This window comes from Trematomus bernacchii, unplaced genomic scaffold (genome assembly GCF_902827165.1).
Source record: "Trematomus bernacchii unplaced genomic scaffold, fTreBer1.1, whole genome shotgun sequence".
Classification (NCBI taxonomy): Eukaryota; Metazoa; Chordata; class Actinopteri; order Perciformes; family Nototheniidae; genus Trematomus; species Trematomus bernacchii.
In genome coordinates this window covers 11,267,591-11,292,785 of record NW_022987547.1, presented here as the reverse complement: position 1 = coordinate 11,292,785, position 25,195 = coordinate 11,267,591, and the positions used below count along the sequence as shown (strand labels likewise).

At 39.7% G+C, this 25,195-nt stretch overlaps 1 protein-coding gene across 2 annotated transcripts in view; it reads right to left on the bottom strand.

Moving 5' to 3' along the window:
• Positions 1-25,195, bottom strand: part of fibcd1 (fibrinogen C domain containing 1) — a 128,738-nt gene that overhangs the window by 36,295 nt on the left and 67,248 nt on the right. For both annotated transcript variants that reach the window (XM_034122769.1, XM_034122770.1), the window contains 2 exons: positions 21,895-22,031; positions 3,705-3,801 (listed from right to left, as the gene is read on the bottom strand). In XM_034122769.1, coding sequence (XP_033978660.1) covers positions 3,705-3,801; positions 21,895-22,031 — 234 coding nt within the window. The remainder of the gene's footprint in view (positions 1-3,704; positions 3,802-21,894; positions 22,032-25,195) is intronic.

Genomic DNA, 25,195 nt, shown 5'->3' with positions numbered 1-25,195 from the left:
TGTACTAAATCCAGAGCTTTCCATATTCCCACCATGCTCCTGCAGCGTACCATGGGGAGATCTCGCTGGCACACTAACCACGTTTTTATTATGTGCTGCACTTTGCAATGGCCTCAGGTCAGCAAAGAGACCTAGATCTCCATTAATTCACATAACCTCTGTAAACGCTATACAGTCTATGCAAGCATTTCTATCTGTCTATAGGGTAAAGAGTGGTGAAGGTGGAGAATAACCCAAAAGCAGGCAGGCCCACTTACTATTATACAGATGCAGTGAGAGCTACAGTCCCGAACGTTTCAGACCTGCTGTGTCAACCTGCATGCTCATATCCAAAGTTAAATGTTCACATCCTGATCAATCATTTAATTAGTAGATTCTCAATCACTCTGAAATCTGCCTATACAAAAATAAATAACTGCTGCTGTGCAACAATTTGCCTGGAGGTGGCACAAGTGTTAAAGGTCCCATGTCATGGCCATTTCTACTGATCATAATTCCATTGTTGAGGTCTACTAGAATAGATTTATATTGTTCAATGTTCCAAACTCACATTGGTTTCTCATACAGCATCTCTGTATAGTATGTGTATTCACTCTCTGTCCTACACGGCTTGTTGGAGCTCCTGCCCCCCCCCCCTCCCTGTGAGCCCACTGTGCTCTGATTGGTCAGCTCGCCCACTCTGTTCTGATGAGTCTACCACCGTTACAGCGGAACATCAGTGTTTATGTGTTCCAATGGCGTTAGCAACCAGAAAATGACACCAGTAAGGACAAACAGATGAGAATGCTGCGTGGGGTCTGGGTCGGCTCGCTGCTGCGAGGAGCGGACAGTGTGAGCTGGGTTAATTTCCTGCTTGCTGCGTGGGATCTGCGAGACAGCGAGACATCGCGAATGGACGCGGGAAGGGGGTGCTGAGGGGGCTGCAGCCCCCCCCCTCTGCTAGCTAGGCTCCACTAGCAGTTTGTATTGTTTGTATTTTTAAAGTGTCAATCGTAGAAAATGGTAATGGAAAACAACGGATATATTGTTTACACAGTACATTTTATTTTAATATATTTATCGTTGTAGATGCTTTTGTACGGAATTCATGGAGGAATTGATGACTACATTTTGGGAGAGGCTGGATTTTTTGGTGTGATTATCTTAAGACAATGCAAAGGCATGCAATACTATTGTAATCAAGCCATTTAATACACATCATTACAGTCAGACTTAATAAACAAAATAGATGTGCCCTGATCAGGCATTGCACTCAAATGTCCCCCTTTGGTGTCAGGGCCATATTTAGCATGACTGAAAAACTGAGCTCTCACAGATGCTTCTTAATGACCTCAGTAATGCTCCTGATGTGTGTGTGTGAACATGTGCTTTAATGTAGAGTACTCATTGGAGGGTATCTCTGCTGTGGTTTGGCATGTCCACAACCTTGACCATCACTGAGATTTTTATTTTTACAGAAATAGACTTCTTCAAGCTCCACTTACTCCACCAGTCTGATGGTGTGCAAACAGCAAAGAAAGGTTTTAAAGACCCACACAGACGGAGCATGGCGATAGCTCATTAACACTGTAGCTCAATCCAAATGTCCTCAGGAAACAACATTTCTGCAAATGCTTGTGGCTTTTGGGACTGGTGTTTTTGTGCAAGCAGGCAAAATGTGGTGATCAGTAACGTGCTCGCAATAATATAAAATAGCTTACTATCACAATATTTATCCCCTTGATTGCTGATTGGGTGATGGACTTTTCTTGTTGAAGTTCATAAGCTAAGTTGTTTTCACTTTGTTGGATGTGATGAATCATCACTTGTGTGCATCTGGCAAGCTTCAGACGGTTGGCAACTTCACAATTTCACTGCTTTCGTTTGAAAGTAATCACAGTGCAGTCACAGTATGTTCGACAGCTGGTAACAGGTACAGCAGAAGCCCTGGAGCGTCTGGGATCAGAAATGAGGCATTCAAGTGCCTTAGGTCAAGTTCTCAACAACATTATTTTTAAAGGGACCATATTAGGCTGATTTTCAGGTAAATATATTACTATATTTTGCCTCTACTGCGACAGGTTCACATGCTTTAATGTTCAGATAACATAGGGATTTTAGCCTTTGCAGACCATTTACATGCACTTAAACCTTTATAACACACTACAGGGAAGGGAAAACCACTTAAGCATTACAGGTCCTGTTCATGTGTAACTTCAACAACATGATTGAACGTAAAAAACAAACAATAGCAAGATATTAAGGCATCCCACAGAGGTATACAGGGATAATAGTTAAGATAATGTTGTGATGGAGACATAAAAACATTTGATTATGTGATTATATTTTTTGCGAGTCACACTCCGCAGCTGCTGTGTTTCTGTTTGACTCACTTGTCCAGTGTTCACCTTAATATGAGCTTTTCTCATTTTCAGTCTCAACAACTGATGTGAGAAATTTGCTTTCAGGCTCATTCTCTCCCGCTACCTGAACAAATGTCAGACCAATTAAAAGGAAGCTACAAAGGCCACTCTATGATGGAAGAAGAAGCTGTCTATTTCAATATACGCTCGATGACGTGTGTAGTCTGTGTGAATGTGAACAGATTCAAAAATAAATATAACATGTGATATGAATGTGCGAGCAGCTTTGAGCCACAGACTTGATGGAAGCTGACCGTATTCACCTCAAGAATAATTAGTTTGTAACACATAATGAGAAGTGGTGTGAAGACAAATAATTTGGCTTTAGAATAGTGGATCATTTCACAGTCGAATTCATTCAATGTTGGCATTCTCTTCCTGTCAAATCTGAGTGGAGGCATAGACTAATGTGTCATGCTGCCAGGAAATAAAAGGATTTGGACAAGCATACTCTGAAAAATACCAATTATAGTAAAAAGAAAAATGATACTGTTGTTTGTTTTTTCCTTGTGAAAACAAAAATATTGTAATTGAATTGCTCGTCTTTTGGCTTGGGTTGTGATATTGTGGTGCCGAACAGACTTCCATAATAAAAGTGCACTTTACACACATCTCATACTTTAGATGCAATCGTCTTCATTATGCTCACTCAAGTGGTTTTCATTATTCAATTCCTTGTGATGTGAAAAGTCATCTTATCTCTCCCTATCTGCATTTCTATGGCTGTCTATTTGTCTCGCTCAATCACTCGTCATTCTTTCACTCTGTGTGTTTGAAGTCCTTCCTTCTTTCTGCTTTCAGTGCTTTGCGTCTTTATCTCAAAGCGGCTGACATTGTGGTGTTGTTAAGAGTTAAGGTTTTATTAGGTCTCATAATCAAGATAACACTTAAGCTAATGGACCTACGTTGACAATACTGTGTATATGTCCGCTGTCACAATAGCTTCTCTCTTCACTGTACATTTTACATTTAAATATTCAGTCTAATATTTAATATTCCATCTGTCACATACTTATGTAAATATAATACCTTGCTTTATATCTTGTTATTGTTAATTTGTAAATTCAACATGTATATTTTCTACTTTCTTGTTTATTTCTTGTCTTTTAATTTGTATTGTACAATGCCATGTCTTTTTATGCAGCTGCAACACAAACATTTCCCGAATTGGGATCAATAAAGTTCTATCTTATTTGATCTAATCTTATCTTATCTAGTTCCAGGGTTTCATCTTGCATTACAGGCCACAGTACGCATATGCATGAGTGGTAAACACACACTCACACACTCTTAGTCACTTACCGAGCCAGTGTTCACCGGTGATCTTGCCAAATCCCTCACGGTAGGACTCCCATGCTCTGAAGAAGTTGACCGAGCCATCCTCCCTGCGCTGGATCACCTACACAAGCAAAACATGAGGTTAAAGGTCAGAACAGATTCATCTCTCCGTGGTTCATCCTCCTCTGTGATTAGTCATTCAAAGTCCCACTGTTTATCTCTGAGTCCATCTACAACTACACCGAATGAATTCATAAATGCTTGCTCTTTCACAAATGAATAATGCAAATGCTCTTCCCTCCCTAAAAAGGCAATTTGTCGGAAGCTAATAAAAGGAATCCATTAAATCTTGACTGACTTTGAATCAAATCGTCGTGGAATCTGCATCATTAATTGAAATGCCAGGAAAGAGAAGAACAATAATCTTAAATACACACAGAGAGTATTTCTCTTCTTTCTACTGAATAATGAAATTCTAAGAAGCAATGATTTGTGGAGAAGTTGAGTGGTGTTTTTTTTATCGATGTGAGGACAAAGGAGTTTTTGCAAATAGCAGCAATTTAGCTCAGCTGTGTGTGTGTGTGTGTGCACATGTGAAGTATCTGTATCCTCCCATGAAAAACTCTATGCATTACAAATGTGCTGACATACCAAGTGCCAGGCTGAGGATGAAAGGAAATTGGAAATATGCTCCTGAAGAGGAAATGCATGCAGATGGAAAATAGACTAGAGCTCGCTGTTGGGGGGCGGTGGCCATACTGAAACGACAAAGGAAATTCCCTTAGACAAGTTATGTTGGGAGTGACTAATCCCCTAACATACCATAAGGTACCAGATGGCGCCAACAGCCATATTTGCTTTTAACATCAGTGCCAACAATGAAAAACAATCCTGCAGAGCAATTGGCAAAATCTTCCATCACATCATTTTCATCCTCATAATTGTCTGCTTTGTGATCATCTTAATCATCATTACTGTGTCATCATCATTTATCAACACCATCTAGGGATTACAGCGATTTTCCTGCCCATCCCTCTCCATGCAAACATAATAGCAAATATTGTTTTCTTTCTTACTATATTATTGCCAGAGATATGATCACCTTCAGACCTACATTCTGTTGACAGATTCATTCTTATTAATCCCAACAGTTCAGCTGTGTTTTTTTTGGAAACCTTCACAGAGATTTTCAGAATAAAAGTTTTGGGTGTCCTGCATTAGCCTCACCCTTTGTCGCTACTACTTTCAAAAAAGACAATTCCGAAGCCACAAATCCTGAATTATGCAGCAGGGAACTGTAAAGTTCAGCAAAGTAAATAGTGCAATTATAAGGAACTATTTTTCAGCTGTGGATTAATATGTGTTTGGAGCACTAGTTTATTTAGCTTCTATCCCACATACACAATCCTACTACTGTAAAATACATTATAGAATATATAATATAAAATAAAAAAATGCCATGCCAGTCAGTGTAATGGCATTTCTTAAATAAGACTACTTGAGGAGTATTAAAATATATCCCTACACAGCATTTGCTTTATATATACCTGTGCTTTCATTTGATTTGTCGAGAATACAAAATCTTATTTGTTCAACTGAAACATACAATTGAGAATTGTTATTTTGGGGGATTATTTAACACCCCATGCATATACTGCAACCCTATGACATTTTCAGTAAGACCTCTACTGAGCCTACAGTTTGCTGCATGAAGCTGTCATGAACTCAAGAAACAAAAAGGGATTTGTATCAGACGTTGCGTAAGACTCTCACAGTCACGGTGCATTACTCCATCAGAAGATGTCCCAGTTATCTGTAATGATGTCAGTGATTATACTTCTTAAGCTGACACAAAAATCTAACTCAACCATTCTGCAGAATTCAAATCCTTATATCAAATCGAGGTCAAACGTATTAATATGGTGTGAGTGACTGTTATTAGTGAGAGTTCACTGTAGTCCTGTCTTCTCATTCACTAATTATTATACATGAGAAACAGTGTCCCTTGATTAAAAGGTCCTTATTCTGCTTATTTTCTGGTTCATATTTCTATGTAGTGTCTCTACTGGGACATGTCTCCATGCTCTAATGTTCAAAAAGCTCTTTATTTCTCTCATACTGCCTGTGCTGCAGCATCTCTTTTCACCCTCTGTCTGAAACCAGAGCCCAGTCTGCTCTGATTGGTTAGCTGGCCGGCTCTGTTGTGATTGGTCAACCGCTTAGAGATGTCCCGCCCCTTAGCCTATCACGTACAATGTGTTGGAGCACTAGCCAATGATAGCGCAAGTGTTACATAGTGATGTCATTATGTTACCGAAGTAAACACAGGAGTCCAATGGAGGCGTTTCAGGCAGAGTGGGTGGGAGAGAAACTCCCTCTGGAGGGAACACAGGGATTTTAGCCTTTGCAGACCATTTACATGCACACAAACCTATACAACACACTACAGGAAAGCAAAAACCTAAAAAGCATAATAGGGCCTCTTTTAATAAGAAACCATTGTGTGGTTTGACACTGCAGCACTGGAATAAAAACAATTTTCTGTATCCATGAAACTGATAGGTAGCATACATATTATCGCTGTAGGTTTCAATATTAATGCATGGTATAGAGTGTATTTAAATAATGTTATCAATTATTTATACAAAAGGCTGGAGTGTTGCTCATTTTCACATTCCAAGTTTAAGGCTTCAGAACAGCTTTATGCACAGATGGAGTGGTGTCAAATTCACTGTAATTCATACAATAAAACCCTACTAAAGTTGTATTATAATATTGTTAAAAGTTACAGAGCGTTATACTTAACATATGGCATCCAATGCACTCAGTCAAAAGATGAAATGGAATAAGATATCTGGGATTGCAGGGATACTCCAGACATACAGTATGTAGTGTGACTTTGAAATTACAAAGTAAGTAAAAAAATAAATATGTTGCCTCGGTAAACCTGGCCAAGACAGGCAGAAGTATAAAGAAAAACACTTAGTTACAGACAGAAAATACTTAAATAGAAAATAATTAAAGAATTAAGAAATCTAAAAGACTCAGTCTTGTGCTGGATTAATGTGTGCGCAAAATGTGTTTTAAATGTGTAAAAATAAAGAAATCTGCCTTTTATTCTTTCACTTAGTATTTATCCTTTATCGAGATTATTCATTCAGTTTTGAGTCATTTAGCAAATTTCCATGCCCATTTTTTTGTCGATCAATTGAATTTCCTCAGTGTTTAAAGTTCTGCCTGAGTGATTTCATATTTGAATACCTTAGTTTAACACTTGCCTATAATAAACGTGCTACTGATCCATTCACATATTCACCTCAAATCAATCTTTTCACGGTGATATTAAATGATATTGTGTTTGACACCTTGGGGCCAATATCCTGTTAATAATGCCATTATGGCAGTGATGTCCTGATTAGACTAATCAAAAGACCTTGGGGAAAAAAGGCTTTGGCATTTGGCAGAGCAAACAATGCACCATCATCATGTTACTGATATGGCAGCGGGGCTCTCAAGGACTGAGAGGGAGCTGCCCCCCCGCTGTGTTTTCTACTGACTGTCAGGGTTAACTGCTGATATTGATGTCAAACTCTCTGATAAAAGCACTGCAGTAAAGCATGACTGTCTGCAAAAATGACAATATTCATGTCACTCAATTCTCCTTGAAATAATGACCTTCCTGCTTCCTTATCTGACGCCCCTCCCTCCTCTTTTCGACATTCAAATTAGCAGGAATAGAGAAGACTGCAAATTGATAACGCTATGTTAAAAATGAGCTTCCTTTTCAACCATCCCTAATGGCTTTTTTTCTATATCCCCCGGCACTCACTGTATTAGCAGCACTTTAGGAGGCAAGACAAATCCAAAAAAAGTGCCCCCTTGACTATATAAATCATAAAACATATTTTTTTCTTTTAAATTAACACAAAAGAAAGTCAAACTGATGTGTCAGACTACAGTCAGTCTTTGTGAAAAGATTTTATACAATTACTACTCAAGCCCTTAATTTCTTTTCATATCGTCTATGGCCTTTCAGAACAATTTATCGCCCACATTATCACAGCTTCGTATCAATCAAAGCCTGTCTGGCTAAATGCATAGTGTAGAGCCACCTGACATGTGACAAAGACATATCCAGAGTTGAAATGGGAAGAATGGAGAATAAATAGCAGTATGCTCTTATGCTATAGCATTGTTCTATTGACGCAGATAGACCCTCATCTCTGCTTTTTTACACAAAACGCAATTGGGAGACAATCTCCTCATGATAAATGTAGGATTTTGCCTTTGAGACGAGAGTACCACCAGTCTTTGCGACTGTGAGTCACTGCAGCAGTACGAACTTGACCAGTGTTCCCATGAAATACGTGTTCTTCAGTAGTAGGTTAACCTGCATGTAGTTGGGTTCAGATAAGGGTTAACACTCTTGTCTTTTTGGCCCTGCCTCCTTCCATGTCTAGTAGCCTTGTAAGACTGGAGAGCCCCTCTGAGATTAAATTGCATGTTGACCCTGTAGGTCAGCATCTATGTTTGTTCCCTGAAAACATGGAGCACACAAAGACTCCAATCTTTTTCAGAGAAACACAGTGGTCAAAATTGGATACCTATTGGACGTGTTATTGTTCATAGTTAGCATGCATTGTGTGTCCATGGAGACACATGCATGCCTGTAGTGTGCAGGTGTCTGTTTGTGTTTTGATGGAAAGCCGCAAAGGTATTGTATGTATAATGTATTTTATGCTTCTGTATCTAAAGCTGTTAAATAAATGCATGTTTCACATTTTAGTCCAGTCACAGTTGCTTTTCTGTGTGTGCTGTTCATGTGGGGTTGTATAAGCGTGTGGGTGTTAATATTAATGTTGAAGTTTGAGGGCACCGGGAAAAAGAAAAGTGATGTTGCTTCTGGCCTTTTTTATCACTGAAAACATGCAAGTTAAGAACATGCGGGGATACGCAGCCATGAGGCAGATAAGCCGACGGTACATCTGCTCTGACTCTTACGTTACGCTCGCTCACAAAGAACTTGCCCCCCAGCACTGGTCATCGCAGTGGCACGAAGAAAAGGGCAAATAATATTTTTAAAAGATCATTAGCGCAACAAAGACTTTTAACAAAGAGGTCAGCTGTATTGTGAAGGGCAGCTTTTATCATCTTAAAATCGTATCCAAATTAAATCAGCTCTTATCTTATTAACAGTTATTCATTCACTTCTTGATTCTTCTTATTTCCTTTATATGGTGGGCCAATTCAACCTTTTCTCAACATCAAATGGTTTGAACTGCATGTGTTGGACTTTTGAAGGGGCATATTATGTTCCCTTCCCTGTAGTGTTTTATATAGGTTTTATGCACATAAGATAAGATAAGATAGGACTTTTTATATCCCGAAGGACATTGTTGACTACTTTGTTTACATCTGAAACATAGTGACATCACTACGTAACGCTTCTATTTGCTCGCGCTCAAACACATTGTACGTGATAGGCTAAGGGGCGGGACATCTCTAAGCGGTTGACCAATCACCACAGAGCCGGCCAGCTAACCAATCAGAGCAGACTGGGCTCTGGTTTCAGACAGAGGGTGACAGGCAGTATGAGAAAAATAAAGAGCTTTGTGAACATTAAAGCATGGAGACATGTCACAGGAGAGACACTAAGTACAACACTTACCTGAGAATAGGCATCATTTCTCCTCTTGTACTTCACATAATCCCTGATCTGGCTCAACTGCAATGGTAACCAGGGAAATACTGAGTTGATTTAAAAAAGATTTAATGGAATAGCTCCACCAAAAACTACTGAACTGCTACTACTCCATATTTTGCCCTCAGGCCACTTAGGTATTCCACAAAACAACTCTATTCCCTCACTCGTGCCTCATAACCAACACTAACACGCTTTATTTGTGACTGCTCTTCTGCTACGAAATAGCTTTGCTTTCCACTTCAAGCTTCAACCATTGACAATTTAAAACAAAATGTAAACACCGTCTTTCTTTTTGCCTGATTTTAGTTTAGTCTGAGGAGGCCTCTTGGCTTTTGTCAAGTCCCCTTGTACCTGTATTCTAATGTCCTCGTGTTTTTTCATTTGATGTTTTTTCTTCCATTTCTCCTAAATTATGAATATGTTTTGACCATTATTTCAGTTGATATATCATTGAAGTGAATGCACCTTTACTCTGTATACCTGCAGATCCTAACCCCTCTACCTTGAATGGAAAGGCACTTTGGGTCTCCTCCTATTGTTTTTTAAAGTCTTATATAAATAAACCGACTTGACATACTGTGGCTCAAATGCTGTTTTTTTTTAGCGTCTTGGCTTAGTTGTCACCTCACCACACTGTCCACACACACAGTCACACACACACAAACACAAACACGGTTGCCTCTGGGACGCAGCTTAACATCCCAACTGACAAATCTTTACAAACAATGTCTGGCTGGAGGGTAGAGGCTGACATCAAAGTTGTTTCTGTCAAGGTCAGAAGCTGACAGAAGTGTTCTATTTGGGTGTGGGGAAGGTGAAGTGTGTGCCATACACACACTGAGGACTGCAGTGGAGATACAGCAGACATGTTAGAGAAAATAGATGAGCTAGGTCTCACAATATAAACAATAAAAACATGTCAAAACGGACCTACAAAATCAGCAGTGACGACAGCCTGTGTTTGCATTCACACACACCAATAACAGCTAATGGAACCCTGTGCAGCCACACTTATTGAGTTCTAAATATTGCAAATGTTTAAATAACATGCGTATGCATCCTCTACCGCTCCGTTTTTGCTGCCAGCTCTGCGTTGTGTTTCTGTATGAAGATGGAGGAGAAGAGGATGATTGCTGCCTTGCCAGCCGCGAGGATATTGTTTCAAAGGTTAAAGAAGGAAAGAAAAGTTTTATTATAGCAAAATGTGAACATAAATGGATTATTGCTGAAATATGACCCTATTACATGATGGTTACATCTGGACTCCTTCTGGGTGTATTTGCATTTCACTTCACATTCAAGTTAAGATTGTTTGAACAATGGAGGCAATTATATAAACAGTTATACCAGTGAGTTACTTTGAAAGAAAGAAATGTACAGCTAGAAATCAAATGTTCCATTAGCAAACAGCAGTGTGCAGAACACCCAGGGAGCAGCTTATATATGTAGATGTGGCTATTGTTTCTATGGAACACTTGATTGGATCATGTGTCTGTTGAGCACTTTTCGTGCTCTTTGCAAGCCTGCGTCTGTTCTTGAGATCTTTTGTGTGTAAAGCACACAAGCACATTAAGTGTTTCAAACAAATGCAACAGAGGGAAACGTCATCTCTCCAGCGGCTAGCGTTACTTCAAATACAGGAGTTTCCTTCTTCCAGTTTTATTCTTATTAATAATTTAATCTAGTGCAAGTAACAGTTTGGGACCAGGAGCTTCAATATTTGTCTCAAGTTGCCCACAAAATTAGAGGTGGACGATAAAGTAGACTACAGATGGTATTCAATGTATCAGATTATTTAGTCGATACAGTAGGTACCACATTGGACTCAACAATTACCCATCTGAACAAACATGCAATATTCGAAGCTTCACAAAGCTTTTATTTATTGTGTTGTATTGCAAAGTATGTATTCACCATGTGTAACGGATCATAACGGATGATTCTATTTCAGTTATATGTGCAGCTTCCTCTTATCTTGTAGCTCTGGGACTCTCTATCAGTCTTTCTCCATTGCAGTGTATTTACTTTCTGCTTTCTGCTTGAAGCTCTTAGGTAATTCATTCTTTATACATGCTGTTCTACATGCTCCACAAAGCTTGAACCGCCCATTTCTCGGAGGCAGCTTTTTTCAGAAAAACCTCAATCATTTCTGTAGCAGCACATATTTACCGTTAGTAAACGATCAATATGAGGCATTTGCTTCCTTATAATGACAGTTTATATTGTAGTTTACAAAAGGGTGACGGCTGTTTGCAAGTTAGTAAATCATAAATCCTAACTAAGCAGCAGACAAAGCAGTAATTACTAAATATATACCCTATAGTTGCGCCTTCTGTTTGTCTTTCACTCCATTACCTCCATTGTCTTTATTTAAGCCCATGCACAAATGATACTGGGTAAGCATACTTGTTGTTCTTTTCTGCTGATGTTAAAAAGATGCACTAAATTGACTCCTGTCATAGAAATATAAAACTTTAAATGACGGATTAGACTTCATTCTCAGTCCCCATTTAATCTAAAGGTTGTGTACAGCTAAAGTTGAAGATTCGGAGAAGCTGTCGTTCACCCCGCTCGTACTTTCTGCACCAGCATTTTGTATTGATGCATTGTAAGATAGCACAGCACAAAGGCAGACAGGCCGTTCGGATGAAGGAAAGTACCTTTGAGGGGGAGAGTGGTTGCCGTAACATGTTTTGTCAGATTTTCGGTGTCAGCAAGGCGCCATAAACTAAGTATCGACAGCTCAAAGTCTCATGTACTCTTCCTCCCCAGTCAAGGGAACTCTGTGACAGTTTGTCAGAAAAGTGAGACCTCTGTTCCAGGACTGCAACCCCATGTGCAGGGAAGAATACAAATATAAAAATAACTAGAAAACAGTGCGACTTGAAAATGTATATGAAAACAATATAAAACACAATGCTGTAAATAGTCAACTGTGAGTTTGAGACATACTGTGTAGGCAGAGGTGAAATATTACTTAGATCTTGTAAGTGAAAAGTACAAAATACTTTGTCATAAGCACAAGTCCTGCATAAAAGATGTTACTCAAGAAAAAGTACAAAAGCATTAGCATCAAAATATGGTTAAAGTTAAAGACAAAAGAGATGAGCAAGGTAATAATAATGCAGATGGCCCATTTCAAGAGAATACAAGTATGTTTGGATTCTAAATAATGATGCAGTCATTTGTTTATCACTGGTAAACGTGGAGCTAATTTATTTTGGATAATCCTTATTTAAAGGGGACCTAATGTACTTCTTTTCAGGTTCATATTTGTAGTTTGTGTCTCTATTGCAACATGTTTATATGCTTTAATGTTCAAAAAGCTCTTTATTTTTCTCATATTGCTGTGTTGGAGGCATTTTTGCGATTTGAGCCTTTTCAGACCAGTTTACATGCACTAAAACATAAACAGTAGAATAAACTTCATTAAAATAAATGTAGTGGGGTGAAAGTATAATATTAGTAAAGTACGAGTACTTAACTTAATGTTTTAAGTTACTTCAAACCACTTGTTATAGGTCAATGACTTCAACCCACAAACACATTTGTCAGGTGCAACAGTGTTACCGAGTAAATCTGTGATGCTTAACCACCTCACCCAACACTTGCTAAAGGGCTGTTGCATTGGCATGATCACATTAATCCCTGTAATCTCTCCAGGAGATGAAGGCAACTTAACAAGCAGCCTTAAGCTCTTCAGCGGGCTTTTTTGTCAACCACTGAGAGCTCACACTGGCCACAGACGGACAACCCGACTGACAGAGCAGAACACAGGGAAGAATCAACACGAGCACTCGGAAGCTGATTGTGGGAGATTTACAATCTGGCATGTGACTGGGTGGAAAATAGGAAAAGTGCCAATAGCTTGTTAGCTCCTGGCATGTACACACTGTGCACACACTATGTGTATATGTTTGGCAGCAGATGTCACTTAGTACAGCTGCTGTATACCGACTAACTGGAGATAATTTGCAACATCTTCAGAGAGTGATTAATACATTAGCCATGAGTGACAGAATAACATGGGGGAACACACATTTGGAAAAATAGAAATAAAGGAAACCAAGTGTGTTAATGCCGCTCAAAAAGCTGTCTCCTTTCATAGATTTGTGATAGATCAAAACAGACAGGCAGATGAATTGCTAACAATTTGATTACATTGTTAAGACTATTGATGACACGGTGACACATTCAACACTGCCTGATGAAAGCACTCATAAATCCACAGCAGTCTGCAGAATAGCTATCTTCAAAGAGGACTGAGAACATCTGTTGGTGAATGTTTTATAATCCTATCAGAAAGACAGATGTGTTCCGAACACAGCAGCAGCAAACGAGCAGAAGGAGAAACAGTCACCCACAAAAAGTCCTATTCTCGCTCTCACTCCCTCTCATACACCTAAACACAATTTCTGCATTTAAACGTGCTTAAGTGAAAAGATTTTCCCTGGCTTCCGGCAGTAACCTGATTTTTTAAACACAATAGAAACCAACTCTTCCTTGCTAAGTAAAGGGATTAGAAGAAACCAGATTACCACAGGTAGGGTGTCTGAAAAGGCTTCTTATACTTTTATTTAATTATTTTTATTGCAATATGCATGACAAGACCAACTGCAGAGGAACACATATAAGCCTGGCAGGACACATTGGAACATCACAACTGCTAGGCATATGAACAAAATAATCTCTTGCAATAAACAATTAACAACTGAAACTGAAACCATGTCATTTGTTAAATGTTTTAAATTGAAAGTGTTCAGCAGCTAGCAGCTCTCCGAGGGTGGACCCAATCACGGCTGTACTGTAAGGGCCCTATTATGCTTTAGGGGTTTTCCCTTTCTTGTGGTGTGTTATTGTGCATGTTAATGGTCTGCAAAGGCTACAATCCCAAAGTTACCCCCAGAGGGAGTTTCTCTCCCACACACCCCCCCCCCCCCCCTGCCTGAAATGCCTCATTTGGACGTAACACTCACACTTTTATTGATTAGCGCTCCAACACATTGTACGTGATAAGCTAAGGGGCAGGACGTCTCAAAGCGGTTGACGAATCCCAACAGAGCCGGACAGCTAACCAATCAGAGCACTGGGCTCCGGTTTCAGACAGAGGGTGAAAAGAGGTGGAGGCAGTATGATAAAAATAAAGAGCTTTTTGGACATTAAAGCATGGAGACATGTCACAGTAGAGACTCTAAATACAAATATGAACCAGAAAATCAGCATAACAGGGGCCCTTTGAGATAAACAGCAGATTTCTGTAAATCAATGCGGCAGATTGCTCAGACCGAAGTAGTAGAAAAAACAATAAGACATTGGCATCCCAAGAGGAACACCTCTTACATGCCAACAACAAAAACGATACCGTTTCAGAAATCTGGATTATAATGTTATAAATCTGTTAAAGAGTAATTTGACTATTCTAGCACAATTGTGCCTATACTTATTCTAACCATTATAAAAACAATTGTGTTTTGAAGGAAAGTTAGATTGCACTCTGAAGTTTTCAATTTCCTTTCTCGACAAACACATTTACAGATAATAATACACAACTGCAAAAACATCTTTCCTGGATTTTCTTTTTATTCCGAACCAATAAACCAACAGAGATGAAATATTGAAGAGCCTGTGAGCCAGATACAGATAGTGAAAAGCTTATTCAGTACACTATGAAATGCTCAAAAGCACTCGGAGCCTCTAAAGGAGTGACACAACATGCACACAATCGTACATTCAATCTAAAACTTTTACATTTCAGTTCTTAGCTGAATTGTATATTCGAGAGTGATTGCAGTACTTCTGATAAAAGCACCATTTGATAATGCACTCTGATGCAGTGAGATATCTACTCTCATTTAGTATTTATAACATGGTCATTTTTAGTCCCTTCCTTTTAACAAATAAAATAGTAATAATAGAAGACATTAGCCTGAGCCGCGGGGCAGTGTTTAAATGGCATTTAAAATCTCTCTTTGCAGAAACAGGTAGAGCGCAAGCCCAGAGGATTACTCTATCTGGGGCTACTGTGTATACATATTTTAGTACATGTTTACTGTATGTCCACATGTATGCCTCTTTGATTATATAGATGTGTTTTGCTATATTCCAATGTACTCTTTCTGTAAGGTAGGCGAATGTGCCTGTGTGTGTAGGTGTGTTTTGAAGGGGCTCGGGGCCTAGTAATGAGTGCTCTATTCTTTTATGCCCTATCTGCCATCATCCCTCCTGCCTCGGTGGTCAGACATTCTGCAGGGCGTGAGTTATGTCTGTGAAGATATACTGACCAATTTCCTCTGACAACTATGCACATCAGCCCTCACTAATGTCTCTCTCCTCCTATGAGTGTTTCCAAAATACCTTACATGACATAACAGTCTGATGATTTAGATTGTATTGAAGTAGAAATAATGTCCCTGTGTTCTTTTGCAAAATGCACAGTGTTGCAAAAGTTACTGCTCCGTTTGAATATTTTACGAAACCTTTAATGAACAACAGCCACTGAGGCCACAATATTTCCTTTAAATGGTGAATGGGCCACATTTAGATGACTCTATTCCAGTGTTTCAACCGCTTAAAGTGCTTTTACAGACACAATCAGCATTCACTCATTCACACCACTCATAAAGAGGTGCTATTCAAGGTGCCACTTGCTCAGGGACACCATTGGCCATGCTATTGAGAGCAACTTGGGGTTATGGATCTTGTATAATAAGTCTTTGACATGTCAATCTTCCGATTAGATGACGACCAATCAACCTACTGACTCATAGTCGTCCGTTTATTTCTTAAAGGACATCAGGTTTTCTATTACATACTCAAATGTATTGCACCAGAAACATAAGTAGAACAAATACATGAAGTCAGCAAATGAACGTGCTTTTCCCCTCCTGACGTAATCTAACATAAAGGGTTTTGTTTTGAGTCATGTTGATGACAGGATGGTTTTCAGCCAATTACAATCACGTAGCTGCAGTGATTACTCCACCCAGCACAGCTCTGCTCAGGATGCACAGCTGTGCCCAAACTTACATTTCCTGACTCCAAATCAGTGTAAATCAATCACTGAATATCTATACTTTACTACATCCTATGGCATTGACTGTCTTTGTGTTGATGCAATGCCGAGTTATTTACAGCAAACACTGTGCTCTAAGCTAAATAGGTGATCAAGTGCACACCTGGCACTGTTTTGAAGTAGCTAGGAAATAACCAGAGCTTCTGAGAAACCTACAGTGCTGTTTTTGTCTAGGTTCTTCACATGGAAAACATGAATGTTTGAAACATTTATGTGATCTATGAGTCATTATGCCCCAGAGGATGCTTCTCCAAATGTTCTTGTGATTCAGGGTTTGTCAGCGGCACCTCATATTATATATGTTGTTTCCATACAGCCAAAAAAACTTGGAATGATACACTCATTACTGCAGATTTGTCTGTTGTATCATCTTCTTCTTCTTCATGTTTTCTGCCCTACAACACCTCGGAGCGATACCATACATTTTCTTCTTCTGATATCCTTTCCCATGTCTTCTGTTTTCTGAAAAAACCTGACAGGCATGGTACACAGTATCTATTTTTTCTCTGAAATTGCCTTGTGTTGAAAGGTGCTATATAAATAAACGTGCCTTGCCTTGCCTTGCCTTGCCTTGCACCCTAAAGAAAACAATTATTTCTAACTTGAAATATTCAGCAACAACTATTGATGAAGCAGTACCGTCATTGATGTGGTAATATGGCATTAAGATATTTATAGTATGTGTGGTATTTTTCAATGTACTATATAGTTTCACATTGGAATAGCCTGGCTTTTGAAATGTTTTCATGAATAAACTCTGATGGAAATTCTGTCGATAAACTAATCAAAGAGTTGTCCTTCTGAGTGTTTAATCTTTGCGAGAGAGGCCCACAGCATTCAGAATACAAGGTCTCTACAGCCGAGTACAACTAGTCATACTTATTAGTCTGCTTTTGTCTGATCCGTCATGAGACCATTTACCAATTGAATTTAACATCAATAGTCACGACTTGAGTGGTCACATGGTACCTTCTGACTGGTCATCTTACAAAGGGACATATCTAAACTAAATGGATCTAATCTCTTGTGGCATGTAAGACTTCCAGAATATAATTATTTTGAAAGCATCATAGCTTTCCATTCACTTGATAATAATAGTTTAAATAAAATAAATTGAACTGTGGCATTTGTTGGCGGCCAGGTTGGGTTGTGCTGTTTGATTCTGCATCCTGCATAGCAATAGTATGGAAAACAGCCATCAGCTGACGGATTTTGGGACAAGTTCTAAAGGCCGCTACACACCCACCTGAGACCAAAGAACGTGTACCGAAGGCGTCCCGACTTTTACGTCAGCTTCGTCGGCTGCGTCGGCTACGTCGCCCGCTACGCCGCCCGCCTACGAACACACCGCAAATACTTCAGTCGACGAGTGGCAATAACTGTCCTTACCAGCAGGCAGCGGTAGTGTGAACAGCCAATCAGAGTGATTGCTTGGGCCGACTTTCTCTGACCTTCCTCTGGCGTCGGGAGGTGTGTAAAGGTGCCGTAAAGAGACGACGGTGCGGGACACACAAACCTGAGTAGGGCGCCGCGAATGCCCGACTGCCTCTGACGGCCTCTGATGGACTCTGACTCCCAAAATCGGGCTGGTGTGTCCGGGCCTTAAGACCTTAAGTAAATGTTTAAGTAATTGAAAATATATATATATATTTTTTTTTGGAAACTAACCCACAAACCCTATTGTCGTCACTGACTCAAACAAATCTCTGTTGGGCTACAGTGAATTTTGATTGCTGTATATGTAGACATGTGAACAGACATATGAACAAACATCCTCCCAAAGGTCATGCCTGACTGACGCTACAGTTCTGCTGAGTGACATCTAAATCCAGAGTCCTGTTCCTGCTGTCACCATTACTCAAGACAGCTGCATTATCCCGGAGGCTCCCTCTGGCTTACCTTTATACTGCAAATATAATAGAACTGAGAGATTTTATCTTTCACCACATCTGAATGAATGCATTTCAGAGTATAGAGGGAATAAATGAAATTGCTGCTCCCTTATTGTGTTTCTATCGGTATATCTCACTTTCTCTCTCCACATTAGAAATATGTTTTTTTTATATAAGGCCGTCTGTTCTTTATGTCTGAGGCTGTGGCTCAGTGGAGGGAGGCTGTGGCTCAGTGGATAGTGTGCTGGACTTCGAATCAGGGGATAGCAAGTTTGAGTCCCACTGCAGTCAGCATGTCGTTGTGTCCCTGGGCAAGACACTTCACCCCAAATTGCTACTGTGGGGATTGTCCACAGTACTGAATGTATGTAAGTCTAACAAATGGCATGTAATGTAATGTCTTCTGAATCACACCCTGCGCCTCTCTGAGTGTGTGTGCAGCAGCCTCTGCAACACTGCTACGGTATATGTCAAAGTATGCTAATGAGGTGGCGGCATATGGCTCATTCCTTATTTAAACTCAGACAGACAGTAAGCCACTCAACTCACCGAGCATCCCTTCCTGCCCGGTTGGATCACTCCACTGCGATCTCTTAATGAGGATCTCAGGCATTATCACAATCAGCTCAACACACCAGGAAGGATCAGTAACGGCTGCATTATATCTCCAATCGGAGCTGCTGTGTAAATCACATTATGGGACAATATGTTACTTAACACTTGGCGTGAGAAGGAAGCTAAGCCGAAAGCATGATCACAAGCTTTTTCTGGATAGGTGCACGCACATTGGCCCAATGACACACACACACACACACACACACACACACACACACACACACACACACACACACACACACACACACACACACACACACACACACACACACACACACACACACACACACACACACACACACACACACACACACACACACACACACACACACACACACACACACAGTCACACACAGTCACACACAGTCTGCTATGTAGCACTATTCCATCACGCTGTGCTCAGCACTCTGTCACTCTGACAGTTTTGTTTTATTTGATGATCGGAGGGTACAACCCTGCCTACCTCACGCAGTTAGTCACCGATTTACAAGCAAACACACAAACACACACACAAACAAATCACTGCCATCAGTTGAGTTGAAGTTTGATATCTGCTGTATGTGTTTTTAGTGAGTGTGCAATATGAAGTGGGCAGAGATAGATGAGAATAGACATCATTTATTTTCTTCTAAGTGTAATTGTTATTATACCTGACAATATTTTCGTAGTGTTTACATTTAAAAATCGCAAATAAATGTGCACAATACGCTATTGACAGATCCGAGAAACACTTCTGACAGATAATATGTAGACATTTTCACATCTTCATAACGCCGTCACACATTCATGGGAGGAAGATTAAACATGTCCGTCTTACAGTAAGTAGTCTAAAATGATCCGGGGACATTATGTCAACAAGATAACGACACATTTACACGCTGAAAGAAGGTGGCAGATTTAATATAGGCCGTAAATGTATTTATTACGCTTTTTTAATGCAGCCTTGCAACACTTCGTACGGCATTAAAGAAACAGACGTTATTTCCATAGCAGTTTATAGTATAGATTTGGCAAATAGATCTCTAAATAGCTAAATCAGACCCTTGATGCTTTAATACATGCATCACAACCTGTGAAAAAAACACGTTGTGATGGATTCATGTACAGTAGCTGACATTTCAAGTGGTACAAGGCCTCAGTTCTCTATTAAGAACTGCTCCTCTTTCCCTAAGGACGGCTACAGTATACTTCAGAACAAAGAGAAATAAATGGCTCTAACCAGGAAGTGTGTGTGTGTGTGTGTGTGTGTGTGTGTGTGTGTGTGTGTGTGTGGGTGTGTGTGTGCCCTCACAGTCAAATACATCTAAACCGAACTTCCAAATATAACTTCAAACAGCTCAGTGTCAATGTTTGTTCACCTCGCTGTCTCTCATTCCCAAAAGACACAGCGCTTCCAGTATACACTCTCACTTAAACAACTGTTTACTTTTGTAACTGACGGATGTTTGATCAAGGGAAAACAGCATTTAAAGAATTCTAAGTGTCCTTTTTTTTTTCTTGTTACCTTTATCGAATCTAAATCCTCTCAAAATGTTTTTACAGAAAGACAAACCAAAACTTAAACGGGTCAGACATGCACCAGTTGTAATGGAAACATATTCTTGTTTCTGAATTAAAAGCAAGAAGAAAACTTGTTGGCACATGCAATATGGAAGCTGGATTTTAATGAGCATTGTGTCTTGCTTATTGTAAACAATTCTGTCTTTATAACAGGAGAAATATGTTAGCGTCAGACTCAGCACGGTGATTAGATTGCCATGATATTGTGGTGTTATGTGATCGTTTGTCAAGGTAACAGCTTACCTGTGTCATCATGGCAGCATTAACTTAACCCATAAACACATCATGACTCTTCGGATATCATGTCTGTGCTCTGCTTCATTGTCTCATCACTCTTTGTCTATCTTTTCCTTTATTAATTTTCCTTTAAGCAATCTACCTATGACACCCTCACTTAGATGTGACTAATGACGGTTATGTTTTCTAAATGAAAAACCAAAAATAAAAACACTTTTCAAACAGGTCTGCATGAAACCTTTGCGTAAGATCTCTTGTGATAACACTTTCGTGAGACCTTTGCAGATAGATGCACGAGATTCTTAAGGCGGTACATCTGTAATCACAGCAGGTGCCCAGAAAAACTGCAAACGACCTCTTGCACTGCATGACTAATTCTGAATTGAACCCATGCTGCAGTTAGAACAAATCATGCTTAGTGAATCATTTCTATGTCGGGGTTATTCAACAAATTAGGATTTTACACTCATTTTCAGGTTCATATCTGTACTTTGCGGCTCTATGCTTTAATGTTCAAAAAGCTCTTTATTTTTCTCATACTACCTGTTTTCAGACCATTTACATGCACTAAAACCTAAACAGTCGAATATACTACATTCAAATAAATACAGTATAGTGGATAGTTCACCCTCTGTTTGAAACCAGAGCTCAGTCTGCTCTGATTGGTTAGCTGGCCGGCTCTGTTGTGATTGGTCAACCGCTTAGTGATGTCTGCGCCTTAGCCTATCACGTATAACGTGTTGGAACGCTAGCCAATACAAGTGTGAAGTTAACAAAGGAGTCCAATTGAGGCGTTTCAGGCAGGGGGGGGGGGGGGGGGGGGAGTGTGTGGGAGAGAAACTCCCTCTGGAGGGAACACAGGGATATTAGCCTTTGCAGACCATTTACATGCACAACAACCTAGAAGACACTACAGGAGAGGGAAAACCACAAAAGCATATTAGGCCTCTATAAAGCAGATTTGTAAAAGCAGACATTCTTTCATGCCTTTGTTTCCCCGTTTTTATTTTGATTATACCCCTGCTATAAATGTAGGGGCTGTCTCTATTTTAGGCATATCCTCATACAGCTTATGAGGGTTGTGTTTGTGTGTGTATAGCATTATAGGTGTGTGTGTGTTCTCCTCTGACTCACCGTCCAGCCTCCTCCGTCTGTGGTCATGTCGCAGTAGACCTGGAAGCCTGCAGGGTGGTGCACAGGGAACACGGAGTAGATGCCGTCCTCTCGCTGGCCGCTGGCGTACAGATCACCGCAGTCACGGGGACGCGAGCCTGGGGAGAGGTGAGAGGACGAGACATGAAATAAATTAGCTCCAATATGGCTTGCACAGGGAACGATTGCTAGGAGCGGGAAAGTGGAATCAGTAATATGGAGAGGATGAGGAAAACATGATATAACACTTTCAGCACTCTGACCTCTGTCTGCAGCAGGGGAAAAAGAGGCATATGAGTTAATTAGATACTCAAAGAGCAGCTCTGGTTCTATGTAGTGATACAGGCTAATTCAATATGATAATGAATTGTCTTTCCATGGAATTGTGAGGAAACAAATGATACACCATTAAATCGACCAAATTGAAATAACAAGCAGATACAGTACGAGATAGTTAGACTAGGAAAGCAGTTTCTCCTTGATCCTACATTTGGAAAAGTTCATTTGTGTGGCTTATAGAAGTCATTTGTATATGTACATCATTATTTATGATTTATGGAATTTGATTGTGTATTCTTTATATATATATATATATATATATAACTTGTTTGTTTCGACGTATTAATCAATTTTCAAAGCTTGGAAGTATATTCAATTAAATGTAATAATAACTCAAATTTCTCATGGGATTTTATTTTCGACAAGGGATTTGTTTGACAACACATTTCACATTGGCAGTGATTTTATGCAATAGACCATTTTATTGTCTCTATACTGTAATTTCCCTTGAAACTGTGATGTTCATTTTCTACTAAGTTCTGAGTTAAATGGTAAATCAACCAGAACTTCAAACTTTTAATTCACATGCTAAGCGAAACATAATATATTGTGATAAATGTCGTTATGGAGATATGAGAAGACCTATATCGTGAAAGAAGATTTTGGCTAATTGCCCAGTCCTAATATGAAGTCATCCTATGAAATTAAAACCTCAAAGTCTAGTATTAGTCAATCTCTTCCAGATAGATTGTCTCAAGAAGATCAATGAGGAGGAAGAGTACGGCTGTGTGGAAAACATAGTCTCAAGAAAGATAGATGGTGAGATGGATGGGGGGGGGGTGATAGATGACACCGTGGGATAACGGAGGCTAAGTGCGGCAAAGATCAAAAAGTAAAAAAAGACGGAACGCAAGTAGGTCGAAATGAAGACATAAAGGGTGGAGGGTGGACGTGATCCTGCAGGTTGCAGACGCAGATTTATAGCACCGAGGCAGATTTCAGATAACACACGTTGTAGGAAGAAGGAGGAAACAAAACACATCATGGAGGACGGAGAGGAGGAGATGTGATGACATGTATTGTTAGAAAAATATCTCTCGCCACCGGCTTGAGCTTCAATATCAGGATCCATGTATTCATTATCCTTGCAAGAATGGAAGTAGTCATCACATACAGAACATTTGGTGCAACTAGTTCCTGAACAGTGTCCTTCACATGCTGATATACAAGAGAGGGAGTTACACAGTCACAAGATGGAGGAATACCGGTTCAAAGCAGTATTCTATGCTTAGTTCAGATTAGCTAAGACCCACATCAGAAATGATCATGCTTGTCATATGTCTATCTCCATAGAGGCTGAATCATCATGTTAATCACATAGCTATCATATGCCTAAAACAGTCCTGATGCTCTTCTAGGTAATCATACATCCTGCTATGTACAAAGCTACAGATGGGCCTTTGTTATCATGTGTACTCTGATATTGAAAGAGTACATTGAGTATTTTCGCAACATGTATATTTGAGGAATACAACACAGACAGAATCAGGGAGAGAGTATATAACACAAAGAAAGACAGACAGACAGACAGATTCAGGAAACATTGCAGACTTCCGCCAAAGATTTGGAAATTGGTCCGTGCGCAAAGCATTGTGGGGATTTTAAGACCGCGGAGTCTACACATGTGCAGCCTCGAAATTTCTCGCTACGAAGTACGCCGGCCTCGGTAGAATTCAAAGTATGCTGGACATTGGAACAGTCCTTCGGCGGCACTCGATGACGTAGTATGCTTGAAATAGTGGCTCTGGAGCGGCCTTCCTCGACATTGAGAAACACCCACTGTCACAGAATGTGCGTCTCAACCTTAGAATTGTTGAAATGTTAAACAGCTAGAGTATTTGAAAAGGCCACACAAGATGTTCTCACAGGCTCTACACGATATAAAATGTTTGGTTTCCGTGTTAACCTCCACTCCTGCGCTCCGTCTTTCATCCCCATCACATATAAATGCTAACATTTCCCAGGTCTCCTTTTCATTACAGGAAGCTCAAGCTGTCTGGCTTCCATGGGAAATTACTAAAAGAGACTACCATTATTAGTCAGGCATTTGGATCTTTGAAACCAGGGCTTTCAATGTTTTCAGTTTAATGATCCCTTACAGCAAAACAAGTCTTCCTTACACAGACCCATTTCACGAATATACTGACACTCCACCTCTACTTCAGCTTCCAAGCTTTTATTTTACACAGAATTAGATTGTTGGTCTTCTTATGTGACCTAATTGATTCACAATCCATACCTATCTATTCCAGTGACAACATATACGTCTTACTGACATGGTGTTTCAGAAAAAGCTTTTATAGGTCCTTGGTTTCTGGTCATGGCTTCATGAGCTTTTATTGTAACTTCTATCAATTTAGTTGTCAGTACGTCAGTCACTGATAGTTTCTGTAATGTCAGAGCCTGCTCTCCCCTCCCTCTCAGGTGTTAGTCACCAGGGTTTACTTCAATAAGTCATCTCTCCTGTGTATCTCTTGCCACGTGTCCCTCCTGTTGGCTAATATGAACACTGTGGACTAGGGTAGAGTACACTAAGGATTATGTTCATTATTGATCAATCTTATTATTATTTTTTCGGTTTATAGTTTGTTCTTTAAAGTGTAGAAAATGTGAAAAAAGTCTATTCCAGTGTCTCAAAGGGCAAATCATTTGTTCTAATTCAAACAGAGGAAAGCAGAAAATATCTATATTTTAAGTCTTAATAGCAGCTTATTCTGCCATTTTAACAACAATTGCTAAACTAATCAACCAAATAATTGTTCTTTTGGTAAAAACGTAGTAAAATGTATCATGACAGCTTTATTGTGGACTTCATGGTCCCTCTTATTCCATATTTTTCTTACCGTAAAACAAATCCTACTAAAACACCAACACCAACAAGGTCTTCGTCTGTCAAACGACACCTTGAACTTTCTGGTTCCTGAAATGTATTAAAGAAAACTAA